Here is a 25,140-nt window from a genome sequence, read left to right as displayed (position 1 = left end):
AACGCATTGCTACAGCTCCATGTTTGGATCCCAGTGTGTCATGTGATCATGCGTTCACTCAGGCCTCTTCAGCTAAGAGCCTCTGGTCAGACCTGGAGATAGTGAGATGGGAGAGGCAGGCCTGGGTAGCCAGTGTGGTGAAGCCTTGGAGTATTGCCTCAGAGTCTGAGTCTGTTGGATGTGCAAGTCAGGAGAGGAGGAAGAAGAAGGGGAAGGAAGGGGCGTGTGTGGTGTGGTCCGTAGCCCAGGACTGAACTGGAAGGTGGGGAGCCTTTAAAAGATAGAGCCTAACTGAACGTCAAGTAAACCTCTCCCCCTCCCAAGCTGGTTATCAGCAATGTGTCATATTCAGGGGGTCAGGGGGACCTCATTCAGGAACTCTAACCTGCTGTCCTGACCCCAGGGAAAATTCCAGTATCATCCTCAGCCATATCACTCTGCCTGGTGTCTGCTAGTGTCTCTGTCCCTGTCACCCACATTCAGGCCACACCAGTTCCCAGCCCCACTGCAGAGCAGCCCCAGGGAAGCAAATCCGCCATTCCAACCCTCTGTCTCCTCTCTGAAAACATGAGAATCTAAAGGTTCTAAAGGGATGGGGACACACACACACACACACACACACACACACACACACACACACTGACACTATACTGTCACTTAGTGAGGATGCAAATAAGGGTTTCCAGGATTGAACAGTGACAGACAGGTGTGAGTACAGTTCATCTGGCTTGTGATTCCGGTACCCTTTGCTCGCTGAGGGATGATGGACCCCTCTGGTGACTCTCCCTGAGTGTGGCATGAGCAGTAGGAGAGCCTCAGCTGCCTGGACTCCACCAGCTCCAGCTCAGGCTGTTCCCTGGCTCCACATCTCTGACTCACCGTTACTGAGAACCCAGGACCAATTAACAGCAGGAACAATTAAGATATGCGGGGGCATGGGCATCCCCTCCCCACAAGCCCTTATTAAAATACATTAATAATTAAGCAGGCCTTTAATAGCTACAATTCTGGCCTGCAGACATGTCTCTGTACAGGCCTCAGGATGCAGCCTGCTTTGAGATCTGTGTTATGGCCTTCTGTACTGATGATGAGGTTTGACAATCCCACCCTGGCTGGAAGGCTGCCTTGGGACAGTGAAGCAGAGCTGGAGAATTCCCAGTGTTTCACAACTGAATGGGGATCAAACCCAAGGCTTTGTGTATGCTAGGCAGTATCATTCTTACATCCTCTCCCACTCACTTGGGGCTTGGAAGTACCCTTCTTTATTGCCAGGAGCATACATACTAGGCCCTCTTGTATATGGGTCATACAGTCCCTGAGGCTCCTGTTCTTGATGATACATGACAGATGTGCAATAGATGCCTAAGATAAAAAAAAGCCGCTTGACTTGGAGTAATAGCTTGGTGCTTAAGAGTGTGTACTGTTCTTGTAGAGGTCCCAACCAACATTGGGAGGCTTGCCACTGCTTGTAATTCCAGCTCTAGGGGGATCTGATGCCCCCTTCTGGCCTCTATGAGTACTGCACTCAGGTGCACATACCCAAATACAGACACATACATTCACATAAATAAAAATACATAGCTTTATTTTTTTGGGAGACGGTCTCATTATGTGGCCCTGGCATGCCTGGAACTCACTATGTAGACCAAGCTGGCTTTAAATTTACAGAAATCTGCCTGCCCCTGCCTCCCAAGTGATGGTATCAAAGGTGTATACCACTATGGCAGACTAAAAAGTAAGTAATCTGTGAAAGCCTCTTGGGAGAAGCCTCTGAGATGGCAGTCTGGACAGGTTCCTTGATGTCTTTCAAGGTCATGGTCTCCCAAAAGCCCATAATAGTATCTCCCACAGCATGCTGGACCTTGACAACATCACTTTGCAAAGGCAGACACAGAGGGCCACATGCCACAAGAGTCCATCATGCTGTCCACAGAGGCAGGAAGATGTGAGGCTTCTGGGTCAGAGTTGGATGGTGAGTGAGGGATGGGGGGGCTGACTAAAGAACAGTTCCCTAGGAGGAGAGAAAAACGTGCTACAGCTGATGGTGTCGGTAGTTGTATGGCACCAGTTCACCCAAGGGCCATTACAACTTACACTGAGAACAGGTGAACTGGGTGCTATGATAATTACATCTCAAACACAGCCATGGGCAAAATGTGGAGGAAAGTAGTTAAGTCAGCAATTGCCTGATGTTTGGCTAGCTCTCCCCCTTGCCCCATCCCAACCCCACCCCACCCCACCCCCACCCCACCCCCACTCCTGGAGGCTGTGTGTCCTACAGAGGCAGTGATGCAGTGTGTGAGTGAGTGAGTGAGTGAGTGTGTGTGTGTGTGTGTGTGTGTAGGGATGGGGGGATGCATGCATGTGTGCTTGTGCGTACATGAGCATGGAGGTCAGGGACAACCCTAGGTACCATCATCCTTCAGGACACTTTCCACCTTGTTTTTTGCCACAGAATCTCACTTAGCCGGTAGGTTGCCCATTAGGTTGATCCTGGGGATCCTCCTGTTGCCTCTGTCTCCACTGCACTAGGACCCCAGACATGTACCGCCACATTCACTTTCTGTATGAATTCTGGGGATCAGACTCAGGTCCTTGTGCTTGGAGGGCAAGTACTTGACCAGCTGGGCTATTTTCCCAACCCTGTTTGTTTATTTGTTTGTTTGTTTGTTTGTTTTAATAGTCACTTTAACATTTTTAGAACAATATATATGGATTTTTAAGAGGGTGAAACAGTTCAGTTGATCTTAACATGACTTGAAATATGTGATCACATATTTATAGGTTACATTTGGTTTCCCCCAGCACCCAGCAATACAGTAAGTAAATGCTAGCAAACACAGCTTGGATAAGGGTATGAATGAACTAGGCCTAGGGTAAACTAGGTGCTAACAAACTCACTGCATACTGTAGCAGGCTCTTCTGGACTGCCAGCCCCCAAATCATGACACAGAGACTTATTATTAATTATGAAAGCTCAGCCTTAGCTTAGGCTTGTTTCTAACTAGCTCTTATAACATAAATTAACCAATTTCTATTAGTCAACATGCTGCCATGTTGTGGCTTTTACCTCTCTTCCTGCATGTCCTGATTCTTATGCCTTTCTTCTCCCCGAGACCTCTCTGTCCCCAGAAGTCCTGCCTAACCTCTTCCAACCTAGCTATTGACCATTCAGCTCCTTATCAAACCAATCAGTGACACATCTTCACACAGTTTGAAGGAATAGTCCACAACAACACACTGGATAACATAAACATCATCAGTTCTTTCTAGATGCTCTAAGGCTGGGAAGCCCCAGATCTGGACAGCAGCCCATCAGGTCTGGGGAAGGCCTGCCTCCCTGGTCAGTGGATGGCCACCCTTCACTTGAAGCCCCACAGGATGGAGAATACAGACCTGAAATTCTCCTCTGCTTCCTAGAAGGGCACAAATTCCACTGTGAGCACCCCGCCCCAGACCTGACTGTCTCCCCAGGATACCCCTGGAGGTTTTAGGCTTGTCAAAAGTGGATCTGGAGAACACAGCACATCTCCCTGTGGAGTCTCTGTCCTATCCACAAGCAGCTGGCCAACCCTCTCCCCCTTCTCTTGCACATCTCAAATCTCAGACCCCAATCTCCCTCGAGATCCAGGGGTTCTGGGTTCTAGGCAGGCACTTTACTGTGTGGTTTGCTTTTAAATTCCTTCCACATAGCTCACTCTGGGCTATAGACACGCAGAGGTGAAGTCTTTCCAGCTGGGGCCAGACCCTATACAAACCCTACACCCCTCACGTTCCTCTTTGAGATAAAGCCTGGCCCTCCCTCTCAAGGCCATGGGGTGTACAGGTTGACCCTGCCACAGAGGAAAACGGCAGTGGTTAGCTTTGTGTATGCAAAACACTCTGATGTCTAAGTGTTAGAACAGCACTTCAAAGGACAAGAAGGGACCACGGTGAGCTAAGAGATCAAGATAGACAGCTATGGTGGGACAGCTGTGATATCTGCACTCAGGGATAGGGGTGAGGGGGGGAGGAAGGAGGATCAGAAGTTCAAAGCCATCCTTGCCTTCATAGCAAGTTCCTGGCCAGCCTGGGGCACATGTGATGCTGTTTCAAAAAAAATAATAATAAAGCAATTATCAGTCCTCACCAGAACAAGACCCTAAGACAGACCTGAGAGAGGCCAGGCTAGCAAGGACGGGATACATGGAGGGCATGGGTTCTGGGTATAGCCAGTGGGGTGGTGAGACCCAGCTGCCCAGGTTTCTTATTTGTCTAGAGACGCAGGAAGTCTAGTGTTTATATGCAGTTCTGCCTTGTTTTTAATGAAGCAACTCATTCAAACTTTTGACACTGTGCTTGTGTGTGTGTGTGTGTGTGTGTGTGTGTGTGTGTATGATATGGGTGTGTGATGTGTGTGGTTTGTGTGTGATGTGTGTGTATGATGTGGGTATGTGATGTATGTGTGTGATGAGTGTGTGATGTGTGTGGGTGTGTGATGTGGGTGTATGATATGTGTGTGATGTGTGGGTGTTATGTGGGTATATGATATGTGTGTATGATGTGGGTGAGATGTGTGTGTATGATGTGGGTATGTGATATATGTGTGTGATGAATGTGTGATGTGTGTGGGTGTATGATGTGGGTGTGATGTGTGTGTATGATGTGGGTATGTGATGTATGTGTGTGATGAGTGTGTGATGTGTGTGGGTTTGTGATGTGTGTGATGTATGTGATGTGGGTGCACACTGAAGATGCAATGGCACAAACGTGGAGTCAGAAGACCCCCTTAGGTTTTGGTGCCTGCCTTCCACCTTGGTTGAGACAGATCTCTCGTTCACCACTGCTTACACCAGGCTAGGACACCCTGGAGGCCCTCAGTTTCCTCCGGTCTCTGTGGGAGGATTGCAGGTTGCTTGTCAGGTTTACATGGGTTCTAGGGTCCAAACTCGGGTCTTCACTCTTGCCCCGTGACTCCCGAGCCTTCTCTCCAGCCCTCTCTCCATTTAAAAACTTATTGCATGAGACAAGGGAACCTCTCTGCCTTTCCCTGTCCCTCTTCCTCTTGTGCCTACAGACCATGTGACCCTGTCTTCCAGATGCCTGCTCAGAGCTCTGCTTTTTTGGGGGTGAGGGTTAAGACTGGAGATTACAAGGCACCTCTCCTACTTAAAAGTAAGAATCTCACCACTGAAGAAGTAACCGAGGGATTCCGAAGTTGGTCTTGACACTCACATGGCACAGGAGGCTGCATGAGCCTGAACTTGGGGGTGTCTGGCAAAGAGGGGTACACCCGTGGGAAACATAAAAGGTGGGGTCTGCATTCAGCCTTTGCACTCTCTAGGATTTCTTGCGGTTACCATGGCTTAGCATGCTGTTTCCCACTTGGTGTATCTAGTCTGCCTGAGACTTTGTTTTAACACATCTTACAGGAATGTAGGCACTGATCATTTACTTCATTATTTATTTATTGGGCCAAATCACTCCCACAATTCTATTGCCTTCCAGTATAATCTGATTTGGTTTTCAACATGCTTTTAAAGTAAAGAAATAAATACAGTGGAGGCTTGTTAAAGGTGATCACCAGGGAATGGACCTTGAACCCATAACTTTAAAGTAATAGCCCCATTACAGGGCGGGGCGATGGGTTTTTAACTGTTCCCAGGCATTTAAGTCAGAAGGGTGAGGGGCTTACCACACAGTCTGGGCAGCTCCAAGTCCTTCCCGAGGCCATTTAACCTCCATTTACAAAGAAATAAAGCGAAATTGATGCTGATCAGGCTGGCTGGGGGATATTTCTGATCCATAAAAGCCCTCTGTCTGCAATTTGTGGAGTGGCCCTGTCACATGGGACAGGGCCTCACTGATAAAGATAGAGCTTTATGGCCTGATACTCATGGCTAACAGCAACCTAATGCCACATTTTCATTTCTCTGCAATTAATGTTAATGTCGACTACGAAATTGTCATTAAATACCATTTTAAAATCCATTCAATTTGCATATGCAAAGCTCATTTACCATCACAGGAGATGCAGCCGGCACTTCATCACGTCTTTGCCCTGGAATTGTGGCCACTCCGTTTTATAGCAATTTAAGATTTTTATATTGGGAACTGATGATAATGCACGACCTTTTTGAAATCAGCTGACTTGAAGGATGGAAAGCTGAAGCCCCCCAGGGACCAGAGGTTCTGGGTGTCTTGCCACACCTTCATTGGAAAGAGGGGGACCCTAGGGAGGAGCCTCAGATAAGGAGCCTGCCACCTGACTGTAGGCCTGGATCCATCAGCAGCAATGCTGCGTGACCTTGGAGTGCTCTCCTCACCTCTCTGAACTCTCTACTTCTCCTGTTTTCAATAAGAGCTCCCAGTCAAGTGATGGCTAATGTACATTCTAATATTAAATGTTTCAAAATAGAAGTCCACTTAAGAATCTGGGCCAAGCTTCAACTTGTATGAAATTGAGGAGGTCAGTTAACCCCTCCTGGATTCCTGAGTGTAGATAGGACCTCTACTAATCTCCAGTGAATGTCTAATGAAGGTTTATAGAAAAATGGGGAGAGAGAATGAGGTTACTGGTATGGCTCCCCTATTACACAGAGGAGGGAACAAAATGCCCAGTGAAAAAGATGGTCAAAACTCGGGACACAGTGATCACATTCTAGAAGCCCATATGTAAAACAGGAGAAAGTAGGAAGAAGCTCAGAGAGGTAAGCAGAGCTCCCAAGGTCACACAGCAAGTAGTTCACTGAGCTGAGCTGAACCAAGCTGGCAGGCTCCTTGTCCAGTGCTCCCTCCTTTGGGGACTTGGGAACAGAGACAGAACTGGTACCAGAGGCTGACTCTTGACCCAGACTCCTCCCCTGATACCAAACTGTCTTGAGGATTACAAGATGGGCTACCATGGTAACTCTACAGTCTGCAGGTGAGGAGGGTACCTTCATGGGGTTGGACTGCCATGATCCAAGAACCCACGTGGTCAGTCCAACTCAGAAGCAACTTCCCCAAGTGTCTCACCATTACCACACTGTAGTGGTGTTTGTTCCATCCCTGACCTTGGGCTATAGGGCCGAAGGAAGCCGCATTTCTTGCTGTTTTACGTGACCTCTTAAAAAGAGAGGCGAGGGCTGGAGAGATGGCTCAGAGGTTAAGAGCACTGACTGCTCTTCCAAAGGTCCTGAGTTCAATTCCCAGCAACCACATGGTGGCTCACAACCATCTGTAATGAAGTCTGATGCCCTCTTCTGGCCTGCAGGGATATGTGCAGATAGGACACTGTATATATAATAAATAAATAAATCTTAAAAACAGTTAAAAAAAAAAAAAGACACAATAGTTCCATTAAAAGAGAGAGAGAGAGAGAGAGAGAGAGAGAGAGAGAGAGAGAGAGAGAGAGGCGCGAGAGGGGTCACAGAATGGGCAGAACACTCCTTAAAATTTCCTGCTTCACTGAAAGCTAAGCCAGACACTCAAACCTGTAGGCTGAAGATAGATGCCCCAACTTACAGAGGAATTTAGGATGACTGTCCAGGCAGCCAGATGCCTCTGCCATTTTTAGAATTATGAAAGTTGCCTGCAATGCACTTCCTGTTTACTCAGATAACATGCAGGTGGGAAATTCAAGCAGAGATACAGAGAGAAGGGTGGAGTCAGGAGAAACGCCAGCCCGCCACCAAAGAAGCAACAAGATACCAGCACACCAGTAACGCCATGGCCATGCGGCAACATATAGATTAATAGGAATGCATTAATTTAAGATGAAAGAGTTAGCAAGAAGCCTGAGTCATTAGCCAAACAGTTTGTAATTAATATAAGCCCTCTGAGTGATTATTTTGTAAGCGGCTGCAAGACCTTGGGTGGGAGAGATTTGTCTGGACTACTGGGCAAGGCAGGACCTGAGAAACTTCCATCTATACTACATTCCAGGTTCTAAGGGTGGTGTGCACAGAAATGCACTTCTAATGGGATACTGGCATGCTAATGATAAGGGGCTGCTGGACTGGACTCTGAAGAATGAGTGTTTTTTTCCTGGTGAGATGGTATGAACTGAAGTTCCCAGGAAAAGCTACTTGGGTATTAAACATTCAAACAAGGCTGATTGACTGACCTTAAGCGTTGCAGAGAGTTGGAATGTTGCAGGCCCAGAGCCGGATTTTCTTGGGCTATTTTTAGCCCCCTTTTTAGCCCTTCATTGCCCACCTGTGTCCGAGCTAACAACCTTTTGTAAGGTACACACAGAACCTCTTTTCCACCAACCCAAAGACTAAGAATGTCGTCAGATGGCTTCTGAGGCCTAAGCAGAGGCTTCCCTGCTAGGAACTGGTGAATTTTTGGAGGTGAGTTTCAGTTTGGGAAGAGGAGCAACAGGAGGGACTGTGGTCTATGGGATCATAGGACCAGAGAGCTCGTTTCTCAGGGTAATCTCAGGTAAATGCTTCCGGAGTACAGGCTAGATTTTCTACATTTATCTGATGGTTTTTCGGCAGGAGAGTTTTCATTTCCTAAGTCAAACACTAATAATACAGTTTTCCATGGAATAGTCGAACCAAAAAGATTTACTTTTATTTTATGTGTGTGAGTGTTTGCCTGCATGCATGTATGTGCACCATGTGTGTGCAGAGACCAGAAAGGGTGTCAGGTCCCCTGGAACTGGCGTTACACATGGTTGTAACTCCATGTAAGCCCCATGTACGTGCTGGGAACTGAACCTGGGTCTTCTGCAAAAGCAACAAGTGCCCTTAACCATTGCTGAGCCATCTCTCCAGCCCCTAATCTCCTCACTCTTGGGTTACATTTTGAATTGCATCATCTTAACTACCGAGACAGCTCATGTGCACCGAGGGCTCACTGTGTCCAGCTGCTATAATTGAGTCTTCAATGAAGTTAAGTCTTAAAACCTCTTAGCAAGGAGGCAGCAGGCACTGCTATGATCCCACTGTACAGGTTTGGGAACTGAGACAAGGCTCCCGGCTAGCCACGGTCCAGACTCCAGTCCTCATACTTTTGCGGCAGGCACTTGGCTGTCTGAGCCCTCTTTCCAGCCCCAGTTAGTAGATTTTTTTTTAAGACAGGGTCTTATGTAGCCAAGGCTGGCCTCAAGCTTATTGGCAACTTAGACAGGAATGGCTGTGAATTCCTGTCCTCCTGCCCCTGCCTACAAAGTACTCTGATTGCAGGGGTGTGCTACCACACCTGACTAGTGACCTCGAATGAGAAAAATCTTCAGCCAGTGTTCCTGTTCCCTGGTGGTCTTGTCACCCCCATTAGCCACAGAGAAGGTAGGAGCTGGGTTCCCTGACCTTACCGTGAACGGATCCCGAAGGTCACATTGGGAGGGGCAGAGGGTGGTTCCTTCTGCCGCCGCTCTTCCTGGTCGCTGATTCGGATGTCGTTAAGTTCACGATAGAGCATGTTTTCCCGGGCAGTCACCAGGCCAGCTTTGACAGCCCCACGGTTCATGGCAATGTAGTTCCGGGTCAGCTCATGGGGGCATGTGGGTTGCTGCTTAAACACATTCCAGTGCCCAATGGCTGCAGGCGAGGAGACAGCAGGAGAGCGGGTGTCAGTGGGAGGGTACAGGGCTCCCATCACTCCCAGCACAGGGGACAGTGCTGCCTGGCCCTGGCCAGCAAGGTCTCCCAGAGATCCCAAAGCGGGTGTGTCATGGTCAGCTTTAATGGTCAACTTAGTTTCAAGGAGAGATTGTTAACATGGGGTTAGCCTATCGGGGGTTGTCTCAACTAAGTTAATTGATGTGGGAAGACCCAGTCCACTGTGGGCGGCACCATTCTTAGGCAGGGGGTCCTGGACTGTGTAAGAATAGAGAAGTCAAGCTGAGCACAGGCAGGCATGTGAGCAGCTGTGCATTCACTCTCTCTGCTCTTGACTGAGGATATAATATGTCCATCTGCTTTATGCTTCTGCCACTGACTCCCCTGCAGTGATGGGATCCCCTGTAGTAACCTGGGATTGTGAGCTAAATAAGCCCTCCCTTCCTCCTAAACTGTTTGTTGTCAAAGTTTTGTTTATCTGGTTGGTTTTTCCCAAGACAGGGTTTCTCTGTGTAGCTCTGGCTGTCCTGAAACTCGCTCTGTAGAACGAGCTAGCCTAGAACTCAGAGATCTTCCTGCCAGTGTTGGGATTAAGGGTGTGTGTCACTACCACCTGGCTTTGTTGTCAGAATATTTTATCACAACGAAAACCAAACCAGTTGGCTTTGACTTCCAATGGGACCTTGGGGGTTGGCCCTGAGACTGCTCGGTGCTTACTTCTTGGAAAAGAACGAGGACAGCCACACTGGGAGAACCTTTGATGGTCCCTACCCCTCACTCCCGAACCCCTCATGGCTCTCCTCTTTGGCTGTTACCACTGGGATGCCACCTCTTTCCCTCTTTTTTTTTTTCCCCTCTGTCCCTGCCAAGCAGCTTTACTCAAGCTGGTTGAAAATGGGGTGTGAGCCTCTCATCCAAATGAGTCCTCTCCAATCTCTGTGCTCCCAAGGACATCCACTCACCTTCAGGGACCCCTCCATCCAGCCCCCGGATGTAGAGTCCGTAATTGAAGTTGATGCCAGGCAGGCTGCAGCTTCTCTCCCGAGGCTTGCCAAGCTCTGCCTGTTGGGGGGAGAGGGCTGAGGTAAGGGGTGCAACCTTAGACTTAGCAGGAGTGAGTACAGTCTCCCCCAGCAGTAGGGGGCTGATAGGGCTCTTCCTGTGAGGGGCAAGCAAGCTGTAGGTGGGGTCCTGAAGCATCTGCACAGCAGAGCAGCTAGCTGAGCCTGGGAGTCCAGACTCATTATCCTAGAACAGGAAAAAAAAAGTTCAAGAAAACTGAAGGAGGTGACGGGACACTGTGGACACTGCATACTTTCCAAGGACAGCCCCAACTGTGCACAGGTGCCCGGAGGGAGCCGCTTCCTCTTGAGTTCTCACCTGGCAGGGGAGTGGCATGGGAACTCCCTGTCACCCTGTTGGCATCTGGACAGTGAATCCTACCTTCTGGGTATGCAGAAAGCTCTTCCTTGACTCCCAGGATGTCATCGCTATCAGCCACAGACCTCCCCCCCACTTTATAGACAAATCACCCACAACTCCTAAGGGATGAGGAGTCCATCCAGGACAGGCAGATTTAGCCTATGTGAAGAACGAGGACCCTCACATAGGAATGAACAACAGATCCACAGTAGGGAAAGCTAGACCATTTCTTCTATGATCTTGCAAGATCGGGCACCACCCTAGACAGTGGTGGACATGCCTTGAACACAGAGCAGTCATATAACCCCGGGGGCTTCTCCTGCTCCTGCTCCTGCCCTCCTTTTCCTTGGGAGTGGGGGTGGGGGGAGTGGGGTGTACATATCAGCTGCTTTCATTTCTCTATTTCTTTCTCTTTTTTAAACATTTGTTTATGGAGGTGAGCATGGCAGACAGAGGGTGTCTTAGTCAGGGTTACTGTTGCTATTATCAAACACCGTGGCCAAAAGCAAGTTGGGGAGGGAAGGGTTTATTTGCTTACATTTTCACATCGTAGGCCACCATGGAAGGAAGTCAGAGCAGGAACTCATGCAGGGCAGGAACCTGGAAGCAGAAGCTGATGCAGAGGCCATGGAGGGGTGCTGCTTACTGGCTTGCTCCCCATGGCTTGCTCAGCCTGCTTTCTTATAGAACCCAGGACCACCAGCCCAGGGGTGCCCCCACACACAACGAACTGAGCCTTTCCCCATCAATCACAAGTTAGGAAAATGTTCTACAGGCTTATCTCCAGACAGATCTTAGGGAGGCATTTTCTCAACTGAGGTCCCCTCCTCTCAGATGGCTGCAGCTTGTGCCGAGTTGACAGAAGACTAGCCAGCACAGAGGACAGCCTGTGGGACTCACTTCTCTCCTTCCATGTGAATTCCAAGAACTGAACTCAGGACGTCAGAATTGGCAACAAGCGCTTTTATCTGCTGAGCCCTCTTGTCCCATATTTGTCTTTTCTCAACCGAGACTGTATGCATTTATCTCTCCTTTTTACACCCCCCTGCTTATTTTAAAGCTTTTCAGACACGTGAACTTCGTCACATCGGTAGATTGTTAAACAAACTTGGCTGCTAACAATATTTGACTTACTGGCGGTGGTGGTGGTGCATGCCTTTAATCCCAGCACTTGGGAGGCAGAGGCAGGTGGATCTCTGTGAGTTCGAGGCTAGCCTGGTCTACAGAGCAAGTTGCAGGACAGCCAGAAAAGCTCTTTCTCTGTGGTTATACAGAGGAACCCTGCCTTGAAATACAATAATAATTTTTGACTCTAATCTCTTAGTGGGTGGGCATAGCTTGACTAGCAGGTGCCTGCAGGGTTCAGTGTTTCTGATTTTTCTCTAGGTGGGCAGTTGTCTTGACAATGGACTGTTCTATGCTATGTCCTACACCGAGGACTGGCTTCTTTCTTAATCTCCACACCTCTCTAGAACGGAAGTTCCCTGAGGCTGGAGGCCCTGCCTTGTCAAGCACACAAAGCATCTCCTACACCTTCTTCTTCACGTGTGAATACTCTCCTGTGGTTCCTCCTATGCCTGCTCTCATTCATTTCTCACAACCATCTAGGGTAGTGGTTCTCAAACTGTGGGTCACGACCTTTGGAGAGTCAAACAACCCTTTCACAGGGGTTACCTAAGACCATCAGAAAACACATATATTTACATTACAATTCATAACAGTAGTGAAATTACAGTTATGAAGTAGCAATGAAAATATTTTTATGGTTGGGGGTCACCACAACAAGAGGAACTGTATTAAAGGATCCCAGGCCGGGCGGTGGTGGCACATGCCTGTAATCCCAGCACTCAGGAGGCAGAGGCAGGTGGATCTCTGTGAGTTCGGGGCCAGCCTGGTCTACAGAGCTAGTCCAGGACAGGCTCCAAAGCTACAGAGAAACCCTGTTTCGAAAAACCAAAAAAAAAAAAAAAAAAAAAAAAAAAAAAGGATCCCAGCATTAGGAAGGTTGAGAACCACTGATCTAGAGGCTCAGGGCTCAGCACCCCCACTTTTCAGACGGGGAGAGTGAGGTTGCATGTGGTCATGGGTAGGAGGGGCAGAGTCGGGGGGAATCCCAGTTTTCCGTCTTCAGCCCATGCTGAGTAAGTGTCAGGGCCATGCGGCTTTCTGGTGCTGTCCGTCAGTGGACTGTGCACACACTCTTGCTGGTGTGTCCATGGTCACGGGCTGAGAGTACCCCTTAGTGGCCGGGATTATGTCTCCCAGGATCTGCCATTCTGAGGATCTTGCAGGTCCCAGCTTACAAAGTGTTCCATGGTGTCCTCCCAGCAGGTTGGGGTGTGGAGGAGCAGAAGTTGGGGAGTGCCCTTCAAGACTGCTCACAGCTCTGGCTGGCTGTCTGGGACCTCACCTGCAGCCCTTGCTGTCTCTGCAACTTCGGCAGTTCAGTAGCCCTGCAGCTGAGGCAGAGTATCCCCCACCATCAGCTAATGAAACAATAGGCGTCCTGGCTCCACCTCCTATACTCATGGTCTGCCCTTTACCCTTCAAGCCCTGTCCTGTCTCAGCTGCCACACCCTCATTCCCAAACTTAAATTGTCCCCTCCCTCATCTGAGTTATCCTCTAACTGGTGTCGCCAGTGACTGCTGGGAAGTTAATTAAAACATGGCTTCTCTGCAAGGCCCTGCCTCCCTTAGGGTAGGTGCAGGTGGGCTGACTTCCAGCTGGAAGAGGAACAATGGACAGATCGGGAGCTGAATGCCACCTTCAGCAAGGGGCAGGTGCCTCAGTCTCCATGCTCTGCAGACCTGTTGCCTGGGATTCGGAAAAGAGGGACTTCTGGCCATCAGAAATCACCTTTTGGGTGGAGCTTGCTTGTATTTATTCCACAGATCTTCAGTTTGCTCCTTTTTTTGCACCGAGCCCTGTGCTGTGAAGTCTGAGATGAAAGTAGCCACATAGCCTTGCTCTTCAGAAGTGAACTGTCTTACAGAAAGGACCCAATGACAGTCAAGAGCACTAGCAGTGTAATGAGGAACACTCAGACACTTCACTTTAAAACCTCCAATGCTACAAAATGAGACAAGTTACTTGTGACACATGGTCCAACAAAACTTGTATTTATCCTATATAAAGAGCAGTCACCAATCAATACAAAGGAAAAACATGTATGTAGAAAAAAAAAAAGCAAAAGACTTGAATAGACACTTAAGAAGATGTCTGAATAGCAAAGGCCCACACATCAAGGTATTCAACCTTGGCAAAGCACAAAATAAAAGTTCAATGGCACTGTCAAGATCTGAAGCAATCAGAACACTCATGATCTGTGGGACTGTGAACTGGCACAGCCATGGGGAAACTGGTATTAGCTATTAGAGTCAAGCATCTGACTAGCCTGTGACCCTATCGTTATGTTGTGAATATTCACAGTGGCTCATGTTCACTGTCAACCTGGCTGGATTTATGGTTCCCTAGGAGGCATGCCTCCAGCCATGAGTGGCACCAACCTATGGGCTACAGTCTCAAATTGGATAAAAAAGGAGACAGCTAGCTGGACTCCTGACTCAGCTTTCTAACTGCGGATGCCACGTGACCAGCCACCTCATGCCCCTGTCACCATGCTTCCCGACCATGACGGACTGTGCCCTCAATGCAGGAGCCAGAACAAACCCTTCCTCTTCTAAGTCCCCCCCACCCCCGGGGTATTTGGTCACAGCAACACGAAAAACAGCAAACACAACACTGGAGAAGTACGTGTGTGTACACACCCCCAAGACATCTGTAAATGATACTAACAGTTCTGTGCAAGCTAGCACCAGAAACACCCCCACCGCACCCCCACCTCACCCAGGGCAGCTATCACAGGACTCCTTCCTTCCTTCCTTCCTTCCTTCCTTCCTTCCTTCCTTCCTCCCTCCCTCCCTCCCTCCCTCCCTCCCTCCCTCCCTCCCTCCTTCTCTCTCTCTCTCTCTCTCTCTCTCTCTCTCTCTCTCTCTCTCTCTCTCTCTCTCTCTTTGTGTGTGTGGGGTCTGTGTCTGTGTGTATGTTTTGAGACAGGATTTCTCTTGTGTAGCTCTGGCTGTCCTGACACTCGCTATGTAAAATGATCCGGCTGCCTCTGCCCACAGCCATCCCCAGACAGCACTTGATAGTGGGGGAAGCCCAGACTGAGGCTACTGTCTGATATGTGGACTGGTGCAGAGAGCTGTGGAAAGGCCACTTCGGTGCTTAGACCGGCTGGACATGGGATGGTTAAGTCTTACTGAGTCTGATAAAGTAGTCAGGAAAAGAGAGACATGTGTTTCAAACTGGCATTTTCTAGAGAATCCAGCAGGCACCTAGGGAAGGCAGGGGAGCCCAGGGCAATACAGGGGCTTCCTGGAAGCAGAGGGTCCAGCTAGTGCTCTGCAGCTCTCCAGAGGCTGAGGAGAGAAGCAGCCTGACAGAGGGGACCCTGGGTACCTCCCTGGGCTGTTGGACACCAGCTGAATGTGGCATGGTGTGCTTGGGGGGCTCTTGACCCTGAATGCTAGACTAGGACAAACAGGTGGTGACAGGTGTCTGAGACTGGCCACCACTGTGCTTCAGGGAGACTTGAGGCCTGGCAGTCACCTGCTCCTCCATGGCAACCTCACTCTGACATCTGTGGCTGATGCCACTCAGTCACAAATCCCAGCTTTGATGGGCTACATGGGTCCCCAAACAGCCTGCCTCTTATATTAGGAAAGGACAAGAGATGGCCACTTGCAAAAGAGGTCTCTGGGCCAGCAGTCAGGCTGGGCTGTGAACAGGTCCTGCTCAGGCAGCCTGGTAAGCTTGTTGGGCCTTGTGGATGTTGGGAACACCCTCCCCAGACGAAGAACTGACATGCAGTCTTTAGTGAAGAGAAACAAGGAAAAGAGTAAACATTTATTATCTCCTGTGTGCAGAGCGTGCATGGTGCCCCGTGAACTCTGAGAATGCCTTATGTGGGCTTACTCTGCCCATTTTACAGATGAGCAAACGGAAGTCTGTACGAGGGGCTGGAAAATTGGCTCAGGGTTTAGAGTGCTTTTGCAGAGGGCCTGGGTTCAGTTCCCAGCACCCATATCAGGCAGCTCACCACCACCTGAAACCCAGCTATAAAGAATCTGTCACCTTCCTCTGACCTCCTAGGGCACTGCATACGTGTAGCATACACTCACACATAGACATGCATACACAGGAATAAAAATAAAATCTTAAGAAAACAAATGGAAGTCTATATCTGATCCAGTCTAGTAGTAAAGAGGTGAGCTAGATTAAAGTCACCTCTCTGTCTTGGCACACACAGCCCCTCATCCCTGTAAGGGAGGATATAGCATTCCCACTGTACAGATGGGAGACAGAGAGGGTCAGGAAGAGAGGAAAACTTAAAAAATAAAAATCCTATCCGTCTTCAGATCCTGCCTTCCTCATTTTTACAACTGACTTTTAAGACAGCTCACCCACATCCTTGAGGTCTGCAAGAGGCACGTCTTAGTTTTGCACGTCAGAGACTTCAGCGTGGCTCCCTAACCTTCATCCCTCACCCCAGGGGTGTTCACTGCAGGGAGCAGAGTCCCAGCTCCAGACTGGCCACCCACCCTCCCCAGCCTCCTTCAAAGCACTCTTTGCTGGAGTTTGCTCTGTCGCGGAGTGGCTTGGCTGGAATACAGCTCTGGGTGACAGCTGTCCCATCAGCAGACAGCTTCATTAAACCTTATTAACATGTCATCCCTCTCTGCCTTAGGCCCATCCTCTGCTCTAATTAAAACCATCCCTCGTCCCGTCCCAGGGGGTCCTGGGATTCTCCCAGTCCTTCTACAACAGCAGCTTCCTCCAACTCCCCAACACAAGGATGGAGCTCTGAAAAACCACCCCCAGCAAGGGCTGGCCGGCAGCCCTGGCACTGCCTGAGGCTGGTGGCCCTATGAGAACCACAGGCACCTCCCCCAGGCAGTTACAGGTGATGTTTCCCACGGGCAACTGCCTCACTCTGAAATTCTCTGGGACCTGAGAAGTGGCTGAGCGTTGAAGCCCAAACACCTCATACTCTTTTATATCCTCAGTGAGTATTCATTTCCAGTCAAGTATGTGAAAACAGGTGCCGTTGGCCAGCGTTGGCACTTGGGTAGTCCAAACTGAATTTGATCTAGATAGATGGGGAGATGTGTTCATTTTCCAAAATGGCACAAATGTGTTTATTTGAGACAGGGAGATAGATGCCTGAGTTCCAGACCCACCTTAGATGTCCATCCCAAGAAAGCGAGCCCCCCAAAGCATCAGCCGCTCTCACCTCCTGGTTACCACATACAGTAAATAACCTGTTAGCTCCTTGGTCTGCAACTGCAAAGCCTCCCCTTCACTCTCCTGCATCCTATTAGAACTGAGAGAGGTGAGATCCCAGTTATTGCCCAGTAGTTATTAAATAAATATCCGCATACCATCCCACTTCTGCATACATATGCACACACATACCCTGTGCCTGTGCCGAGGGTAGTTCATTACTGTAAAACAACTTAAGATCTTCCAATGAAAAGCACAATATAAATGCAAATTGTGATCACTATTAGCATAGGGATATTTATTTATTTCCATAATGAGAGCCTCAGATAAACAATCACGGGAAGTGAGGCACATTATGCATCAAAGGACCCAGGCAGCCTGAGCTTTGAGTGGTGTGCATTGTCTGAACACTGCATAATGATACCAGAAGCCACACACTGGAAGAACACATCCACATATGATCAAAGTTGTGTAAGATAACATCAAACAAACCAAAAAAAAGACTCAGCAGGACTCAACATTTTACACACATCACCACCATCCAGACATCATGCTTTTTGTTATTTTTTAAATGACTTTCTTTCTTTCTTTCTTTCTTTCTTTCTTTCTTTCTTTCTTTCTTTCTTTCTTTCTTTCTTCCTTTCTTTCTTTCTTTCTTTCTTCCTTTCTTTTCTTTTCTTTCTTTCTTTTTTTTAATACAGGGAGGAACAGAGAAGCACAAAGGCTGTGTGAGGGTATGTGGCTAGAGATGTCACTTTCCTCATTAAAAAAAAAAATAAGAAAAGGCAGCTCAATTGGAAGAGCGCTTGCCTAAGGTGCACAGGCCCTGGGCTCCGTCGCCAGCACCACATGAGACAGCTGCGGTGGTGCACATTCCATAATCTCAGCACTGAGGAGGTGGAGGAAGGTAGGAGCAGGACATTTGGTCCAATTTGGTCTCCAGGAGACTCTCTCAAAGTAGCAACATTTTTTTTTTTTTTTTTTTGAGCTGAGGATCGAACCCAGGACCTTGCGCTTGCTAGGCAAGCACTCTACCACTGAGCTAAATCCACAACCCACAACATTTTTAAAAGGACAAAAAGCAGGGTCTTTTATGCATGTATTTTATTATATATATATTTGAGACCAGGTGAAATGCTGGTTTCATCACCACACTGCAGCCCAGCGATAGGAGGACCAAGGTGGCCAGAGTGTCCCTGGAATTGTCTATGCCCCACCCCATATCCTCACCCACTAAGCCTCCTCAGCAGAGAAATTCCTGTACGAGCCCAGCAGGCATACTCAGTCAGCAGCGAAGATTGCCTTCCCACTAGCTGCTAAGATCTCCACAGTGCCTCTCCAGCCCAGGTTTGGGACAGCAGGCACATGACTGCTCCAGACCCCTAGGTCCCGCCCAGCCACCCCATTCAAGCCCTTCCCTGTTTCTCATGGCCCTGGGCTACCTGGACCTTACTGTCTGCCTACCTGGCTACCGGGCTGTTCCCCAGAGCAGCCAGCCTCCCTCTGTGAGCCCCCAGCTCAGCTCTTACATCTGATGTATGGCCTTCGCCCCATGAGGCGGTCACGGTGACAGAGCCCTGGTGCTCTCTCCCCTCCCCCTCGACAGCTTGAAATCAGGTCTTTCATTTGCATTTACATGATCTCGCTGTGCAGCTTATGAGATCGAGAGATTTATTTGCTACTTAGCTTGATGCTTGATTACACTCAGAGAAGGCAGCGGCTGGGAGTGTATGGATGCATCTGCCCAGAGCCGCAGCCTCTAGGGGCCGGTAACTCAGCAGCAGGTTTAGGTGGATGAGGGGGGCACAGATTGGGGGAAAATGCTAACAGGAGACAGTGGGAGGAACTATCACCATAGTTTTTAAGGCTTTTCCTTTAAGTAATGAAAATGGTTAGATGTCGCTCGAGATTATGAAGAGACTCAGTCGTTCCTAAGAGGCCTTCCATTGTCTTGGGGAATGAACTTCCAGAAGCTTCTCTCCCAGAAGGATTAGGAAGCTCTAGAAAGAGGCACATGTGGATATAAAGAGTCGATGAGCAGGTCCCCTGCTCATATCCACTCATAGGAATGTCTGAGACCAGCAGCTCCCCAGCCATACCCATATGTCCATGAACTGGTCACAACACAGACCCAGGAAGACACTCTCTGCCAGGCCTCTACCCATGGAGACACAGAATAACGGCAATGCAATTCTGTGCAACAGGCTCTTATGGGAAGAAACAGAGGAATAAAGCACACACACACACACACACACACACACACACACGTATGCAAGCTCATGTGTTTGTGGGTTATGAGCCGGTTGGGTGAATTCTAGTCCCCAACAGGCACACTCCTTCTGTCCACAGCTGGGTGTACTCAAGGAAGGAAAACTCATTTTCCTGGCATTCTGAGCCTGGCATGGTGAGGATGGAGTTCACGGCTGCCAGCCTGTCCCCTGTCACATCATCCAGATCCAAGAGGAAATCATCTGGCAAGTTCCTGGGACACGACAGTTTAGTGATTGAGAATGAGCTGAGGCCAAACCGCCTGAGGCGCGGTTCTGGCTGCCTGACTCCTTGTGACTTTGACCAAGTTAATCTCCAAGCAGTCAGATTCCTTATCCATGAACCAGGCTCAGGGGTGCTGGTGGTGCTTTCAAGCCAATCAAGTTCTTAGCAGAGGACTTGGTGGGTCCTGAATAAAAAGTCTATTTGTACCGGGTGGTGAGGGCACATGCCTTTAATCCCAGCACTCAGAAGACAGGAGGATCTCTGTGAGTTTAAGGCCAACCTGGTCTACAAAGCAAGTTCTAGGACAGTTAGGGTTGCTACACAGAGAAACTGTCTCAAAAAACAAACAACAACAAAAATCTTATGGGAGTAACCATCGACATCTACTTTGACTTAAGACCCACTCCACAAGATGGAACCCATACCCAACACTGCTTGGATGACCAAGAACCTGAGGCTAGATAGTCCAGGGACCAAGAGTAAAAGCAAATACTATCGTTGTAAAGACGCAGGAGGTGGAGGAAGAAGAAAAGAAGGAGAGAAGAAGAAAGAGGAGGAGGAGGAAGATGAGGAATAGGAGAAGAGGAAGAGGAAGAAAATGGCTCCTAACAACAATCTGCTGTGCTCCTGGATCAGAGCCTTGCTCAGCCACCATCTGAGAAGTTCCCATCCTGCAGTAGATGGGAACAAATGCCAAGAGCCACAGTCAGACATTATGAAGAGAATGAGAGAGCTTGGAACACTCAGTCCTAAATGGGATGTCTCCATCAAATCCTTCCTTCAGGGCACAGGAAACTGTGAGAGAAAAGTCAGAAAGAGGGTAAGAGCTAGAGGGGATGGAGGAAGCCAAGGAAAGAAGAACCTTTAAATAAACATGATCAATGCATAGATGAACTCACAGAGACTGAGTCAGCATGGACAGGGCCTGCATGGGTCTGCACCATGGGGTCCAAGAGCTGAAAGAAGTGGACACATGCCCCCATCCCTAACCCAGAATCAATCTCCAATTGATCACCACTTGTAGATGAAAATTTAGTTTCCTCCAAGGCAATCTCACTGGGGAAACAAACTATTCTTAAGGGCAGGCTGGATTCCCAGCAGTAGATGGCCAACAGAAAATGAACTCAATGGCATCTTTGGAGGTTCCTTGTCTCATAATGTTATATCAGGGCTCTCTTTTTGTTAAAAAAAATAGTTTTCTTTTGATTTTTTTTATTAATATACATTTTTCTTCCCTCTTTTTACCATATAGGTCCTTTGCATATATATTATATGTCTGAGTTTGGATTTCTATTGCTGTGAAGAGACACCATGACCATAGCAGCTCTTATAAAGGAAAACATTTAATTGGGGTGGCTTAGTTTCAGAGGTTCAGTCCATTATCATCATGGTGTGACATGGTGGCACACAGGCAGACATGGTGCTAGAGAAGTAACTGAGTGTCCTACATCTTGTAGGCAACAGGAAGTGAACTGAGACACTGGGTGTGGTCTGATCTTATATGAGACTTCAAAGCCCACCTCCACAATAACACAGTTTCTCCAACAAGGCCACACCCACCCTAACAAAACCACACCTCCTAACCACCCTTTGGGGGCCATTTTCTTTCAAATCACCACATTATGGCTTCCAGTTTAGTGTTTTTATGGAGTCCTTGAGTATGCAAATAAGTAGGTCTCTGTTCTTGTGCCTTCTCTTGGGGTCATTTCCTTCTGTTTGTTTTTGGTGTTTGTCCAATTCCAATGTGTTAGTTTTTATTTTGTATTGTATTGTATTATATTATAATCTCATAGAAGCCTGGTTTTTATTGTTTTTTTTTTTTTTCTCTTTTCTTTCTTTTCTTTTCTCTGTGCATCCTTGGCTGTCCTGGAATTCACTATGTTGAAGGCTGGCCACCATAAGCATAGAGTCATGGGTACACTCCCAACCTCCCCCTTCCCTGTTTCACCCCAGACACTGGAGATGAGTGACTTCCTCTCAGAGGACTACTATCCTTTGTGGCTCAGAGGAGTTTAGGGGTAATTCAGGAAAAGAGAAGACATGAGGGGTGTGGGGGGACTCACCATGAAGCCCCTCATCCCCCCTAGCCAGGAACACTCAGTGTCATGCTCTGCACGTGATAGTCTCCACGTCAGACTCCACTTGAAGGCCTTCAGAAAAAAATCAATTGATATATGTGGTGTGGTGCCTGAGGGCAGTGAGCTGAAGCCTAAACTACACAGGGATAACCTGTCCCAGAAAGCCAAGGGTTGGGGATGGAGCCTAGTAGTAGACTTGTCTGCCACGGCTAATATTCTACGTTCCATCCCCACTGCAGAAGGGAAGGAAGGAAGGGGAGGGGAGGGGAGGGGAGGGGAGGGGAGGGGAGGGGAGGGAAAAGAGAAATAAGAGAAAAGGAAGGAAGAGATCCTGGCTGGAAAACACTGATAGTGTGCAGCACACAGTAGGTACACAGAAGCCAGGAGGTGGGGTACTTCGGTGTCCTTCCACTTCAATGTGACACTATTTTCGCAGAAGGAAGAAACCCTTGGAGGTGGCTTTGATTTGGAGACCAGTGTGGAAAGGGAGGTCTGGGTTGAGGAGGCATAGGCAGGGTGAGGTCTGAGAAAGCAGCGCCCGGCATTTGGTCAGCTTGGCCACCAAGGGTCAAAGCTGGAGGATCCAGGAGAGAGCAGATTTTAGAAAGAGACTCCCTATAAAAAAGAATGGGGGAGGGGGGTGCGAAAGAAAGAAAAAAAGCCTAGGATGATCTATGTACATTTCAAAACTTAAAACAGAAATCAAAGAGAAAGTGAGCTGTTTTAAGTTTTGACAGCTGCAGGGATCACCCTGTTTGGACATTGTATTTATGTTTTCATTTTCTTTATAGATTCATTGAAAATCGCATCATGTAATCGGGAAGGAAAATGTTTGGTGTCCCCCCATCTCTTCACAAACCCTTGTTCCTTCCCTAGAACAGATAAAACCACCGGCGCTGCCGCCTCTTGCCTTGATGTATATTTCATAAGAGCTCATTGATTGTGAGTTTTATTTCCATGTCAATAAAAAAGTGGTATTGTAATGAATGAGAAGGAGTTTAACACAAAACGGCGGCTGACCCGTTCACAGAGTGTAGTGAAGTTCAGAGAGGGAAACAACACTGGCTGATAAGACACGAACGGTGGGAGCGGGGGCCAGGTGGGGGGAACCTGTGGTGGCTGGTTTTAACCCGAGCTGGGGAGGCTCAGAGGCCAGAGGCCTGCCCCCTCTTCTTTGCAGCCTGTGGGACTGTTTTATGATGGGATCCTCTAGGGATGATGCATGGCCCTAAGGAACGTAATGGAGGCAGAGACGGACACCACAGTGGTTGCATGGGTCACTGTGTGTGTCTCCTGGGGTAGAAGTGAGGGTGGCTTCTAAGACATCTCTTGGTTACTTGGAGGAGGAGGGTTGTGGGAATGAGTTCCAGAATTTGAGGGCTAATCCAGGAAAAAGATATGACCACATTGCATGGGAAGGGGGGGGGCCCTCCTAGCTTACACTGTCTAGCATTGAGGAAATTTTTGTTCACTAATGGGGAAAGCAAGTTCCCCCAGGGAGAGGGGCTCAGACTGACTGTGTATCTGCTGTTGTGGCAGGGAGTCTCTGAGCCTCAATGTTTCCATGAGTGTTGGTAGCTAGAGCCTTACAGTCCTAAGAACTGGGATAAAGCTGTGGCTCAGTTGGTAGTGAGCTTGCCTCATAAGCACAAGGCCCTGGGTTTGATCCCCAGCTCCTCATGAACCAGGTGGCACATGCCTGTGTTCCCAGCACTTGGAAGGTGGAGGCAGGAGGAGCAGAAGTTCAAGGTCATCCTCAGTTACTTAATGACTTTGAGGCTAGCCTGGGCTATATGAGACCCTGATTCAGAAGACAAAATAAATAAACAAAATAATAAAAAATTTAAAACAAAACAAAACAAAAAAACAACAAGAGACAAATTGGAGCCTTAGCCTACACAGGGCTGCCCTTACTGAGCCAGTTTCTCCCAGTAGACCCACAGGTTCTGAATGGCTAAAATCCTGCTTGCCTGAGCAGCTCTTAAGATAATTGAACGTGTAAAACTTTGAGTTTGGTGCCTGAAGGCTTTTCAGCTACGGAGTCTCAGTGAGGAATAAACCACGAGGGACCGAACGACAAGGACGCATTTTGTGCAGCAGGAGCTCAGGAGCTGTGGGAGCCACCACCCACTCTCAGCTGCAGCCTGCCCACACCCTCTCCTGCTCCCCTCCAACCACGCCTCTTTTCTGGGCTTTTCAGAAAGGTTGAACCATTCCCCAAGTAAAGTCTATAGTTTACATTCACCCCTGGGGCTCCCAAATGCCTCACTCAAATACCACTGCCCAGGGAGAGATGCTCAGCCTTTAAAAGGACTTGTTGCTCTTAAAGGTTCGGTTCCCAGAACCCATACAGTTGTTCACAACCATCCATAACTCCAGCTCTTGGGGGCCTGACACCCTCCTCTGACCTTCTTGGACACTACATGCCTGTGGTGCACATATACCCATACAGGCACACACTCATACACATGAAAATTAAATTAAGTTAAAAAATAAATAAATACTCTAGATAGCACTGCTAGGGGGTGCCCCTGGACCCTGCACCCTGAACATCCAGCCCATGAAGTCACACCCCAGTAGCCCCACACATGAGTCTCTTGGGCGGTGGTTTCTGCAGCTCAGGCTCAGCTGCAAGAGTACAGTACAGGCCCCTTTCTCTTACCACAAGGTCCCAGAGCCTGGCACATAGTAGGTATTCAACAGCCTTCCTGGAGCACTGGTGTGGCAGAGAGACATGCTCAATGCATTGGCTAAGACTTTGGAAGCCAGTGAACAAAGCCCACTACCTCCCAGGTCTAGATCTTCTAAAGTAAGATGCATTCTTCAGGTTCCGAGAGAGTTAAGCTTGCTTTGTCCTACTCTTCACAGGTTCTCATACAACACAGGCTGGCCTCCAACTCGATATAGACAACGATGGCCTTGAAACTCCTGATCCTCCTGCCTCTGTCTCCTGAGGGTAATAAAGTAAAGGTTTCTGGGCAGAGAATGAGCAGCATTGGCATCTTCTTGCCTTGACAGGGCTGACAGGGGTGGGGGTGGGTGGGTAAGAGTGTGTATAAGTGTGTGAGAGTGTGTAAGTGTGAGTGTATGTGTAAGTCTGTAAGTGTATGGGGTGGGTGTGGGGGAAGCTAATAGGAAGGGCAGCTCCTATTAGCTCCAGGTAAGCATGGCTGCCTCACCTGTCTTCTGCCTCAGACTTCCATCGGTAAAATGAAAAACTTCCAACTGATCTCCAGGACCTCATGGACTCTGTCACCCTCTTTCTGGAGCTTACCTGGACCCCCATGATCTAGAGCTCCATCTTTTGGGTCTCTATCACCTTGAACCACAT

The 25,140-nt window shown here is 48.5% G+C and overlaps 1 protein-coding gene across 2 annotated transcripts in view; it reads right to left on the bottom strand.

Moving 5' to 3' along the window:
* Cfap77 (cilia and flagella associated protein 77) overlaps window positions 1-25,140 on the bottom strand; it is a 129,685-nt gene that overhangs the window by 51,876 nt on the left and 52,669 nt on the right. For both annotated transcript variants that reach the window (XM_036185281.1, XM_036185280.1), the window contains exons 2-3: window positions 10,493-10,592; window positions 9,284-9,509 (exon numbers count right to left, since the gene is read on the bottom strand). In XM_036185281.1, the coding sequence (XP_036041174.1) occupies window positions 9,284-9,509; window positions 10,493-10,592 (326 nt within the window). The remainder of the gene's footprint in view (window positions 1-9,283; window positions 9,510-10,492; window positions 10,593-25,140) is intronic.

The sequence above is a fragment of the Onychomys torridus genome, chromosome 4, assembly GCF_903995425.1.
Source record: "Onychomys torridus chromosome 4, mOncTor1.1, whole genome shotgun sequence".
Classification (NCBI taxonomy): Eukaryota; Metazoa; Chordata; class Mammalia; order Rodentia; family Cricetidae; genus Onychomys; species Onychomys torridus.
This window is presented reverse-complemented; position numbering and strand designations above follow the sequence as displayed.